Source organism: Arachis ipaensis, chromosome B03 (assembly GCF_000816755.2).
Source record: "Arachis ipaensis cultivar K30076 chromosome B03, Araip1.1, whole genome shotgun sequence".
Lineage (NCBI taxonomy): Eukaryota > Viridiplantae > Streptophyta > Magnoliopsida > Fabales > Fabaceae > Arachis > Arachis ipaensis.
The window spans coordinates 21127065-21127775 of record NC_029787.2 but is presented as its reverse complement, the minus strand read 5'-3'; the positions used below and the strand labels follow the sequence as shown (position 1 = coordinate 21127775).

The window sequence follows — 711 nt, the reverse complement described above, 5'->3', positions numbered from 1 at the left end:
TGTTACATAGAAAATATAAATTAAACAAAATATATATATATATATATATAAAATATGATTGATTTAGTAATTAATTTTTGTCTGTACATATAATATTTTTGAAAAAACATTGTATATAGAAGAGTGACACACTGAACTATTTCTATTTCAGGAAGAGTCCTGCATAAAGTAACTAGCACACTCCATGGAGGGAAGAAAATTGAGAAGGTCTCTGGTTCTCTCAATATCTATATCACTCTTTCTACTCCTCACCTGGCTTCACCTTCCATCATCCCCTGAGAATTTCATCAAGAAACCGGGCCCCACACACCATGAATCGGATGTTCCTCACCACCCTTTAGACCCTTTAACCGTTCACGAATTCAACAAGGTCCGTGCCATTCTCGCCACGCACCCTCTCTTCGAGTCCTCATCCACGTACTCACTCAACGCCATTGCCCTTGAAGAGCCCGATAAAGAGCTCGTTCTCAAATGGAAGCGCGGAGATCCCCTTCTGCCAAGGAAGGCCTCTGTCACTGCTATGGTCAATGGAAAATCTCATATCCTCTTAGTAGACCTCAATACTTCCGAGGTATACATAATCTTCTTATCAACTAAAATTTGTCCCTACATAATCACTAGATTTTTTTTTACGTGAAATATGTTATAAATACACTAAATTAATTTTTTGCGTATAAATACATACGTTATTAATTTATTTTTAACATACAT

The 711-nt window shown here is 36.4% G+C and overlaps 1 protein-coding gene across 1 annotated transcript in view; it reads left to right on the top strand.

The window, feature by feature from the left end:
- LOC107629880 (primary amine oxidase) overlaps nt 1-711 on the top strand; it is a 6701-nt gene that overhangs the window by 1691 nt on the left and 4299 nt on the right. The window contains exon 2 of the mRNA XM_016332818.2: nt 152-571. Coding sequence (XP_016188304.1) covers nt 185-571 — 387 coding nt within the window. The 5' untranslated portion in view covers nt 152-184. The remainder of the gene's footprint in view (nt 1-151; nt 572-711) is intronic.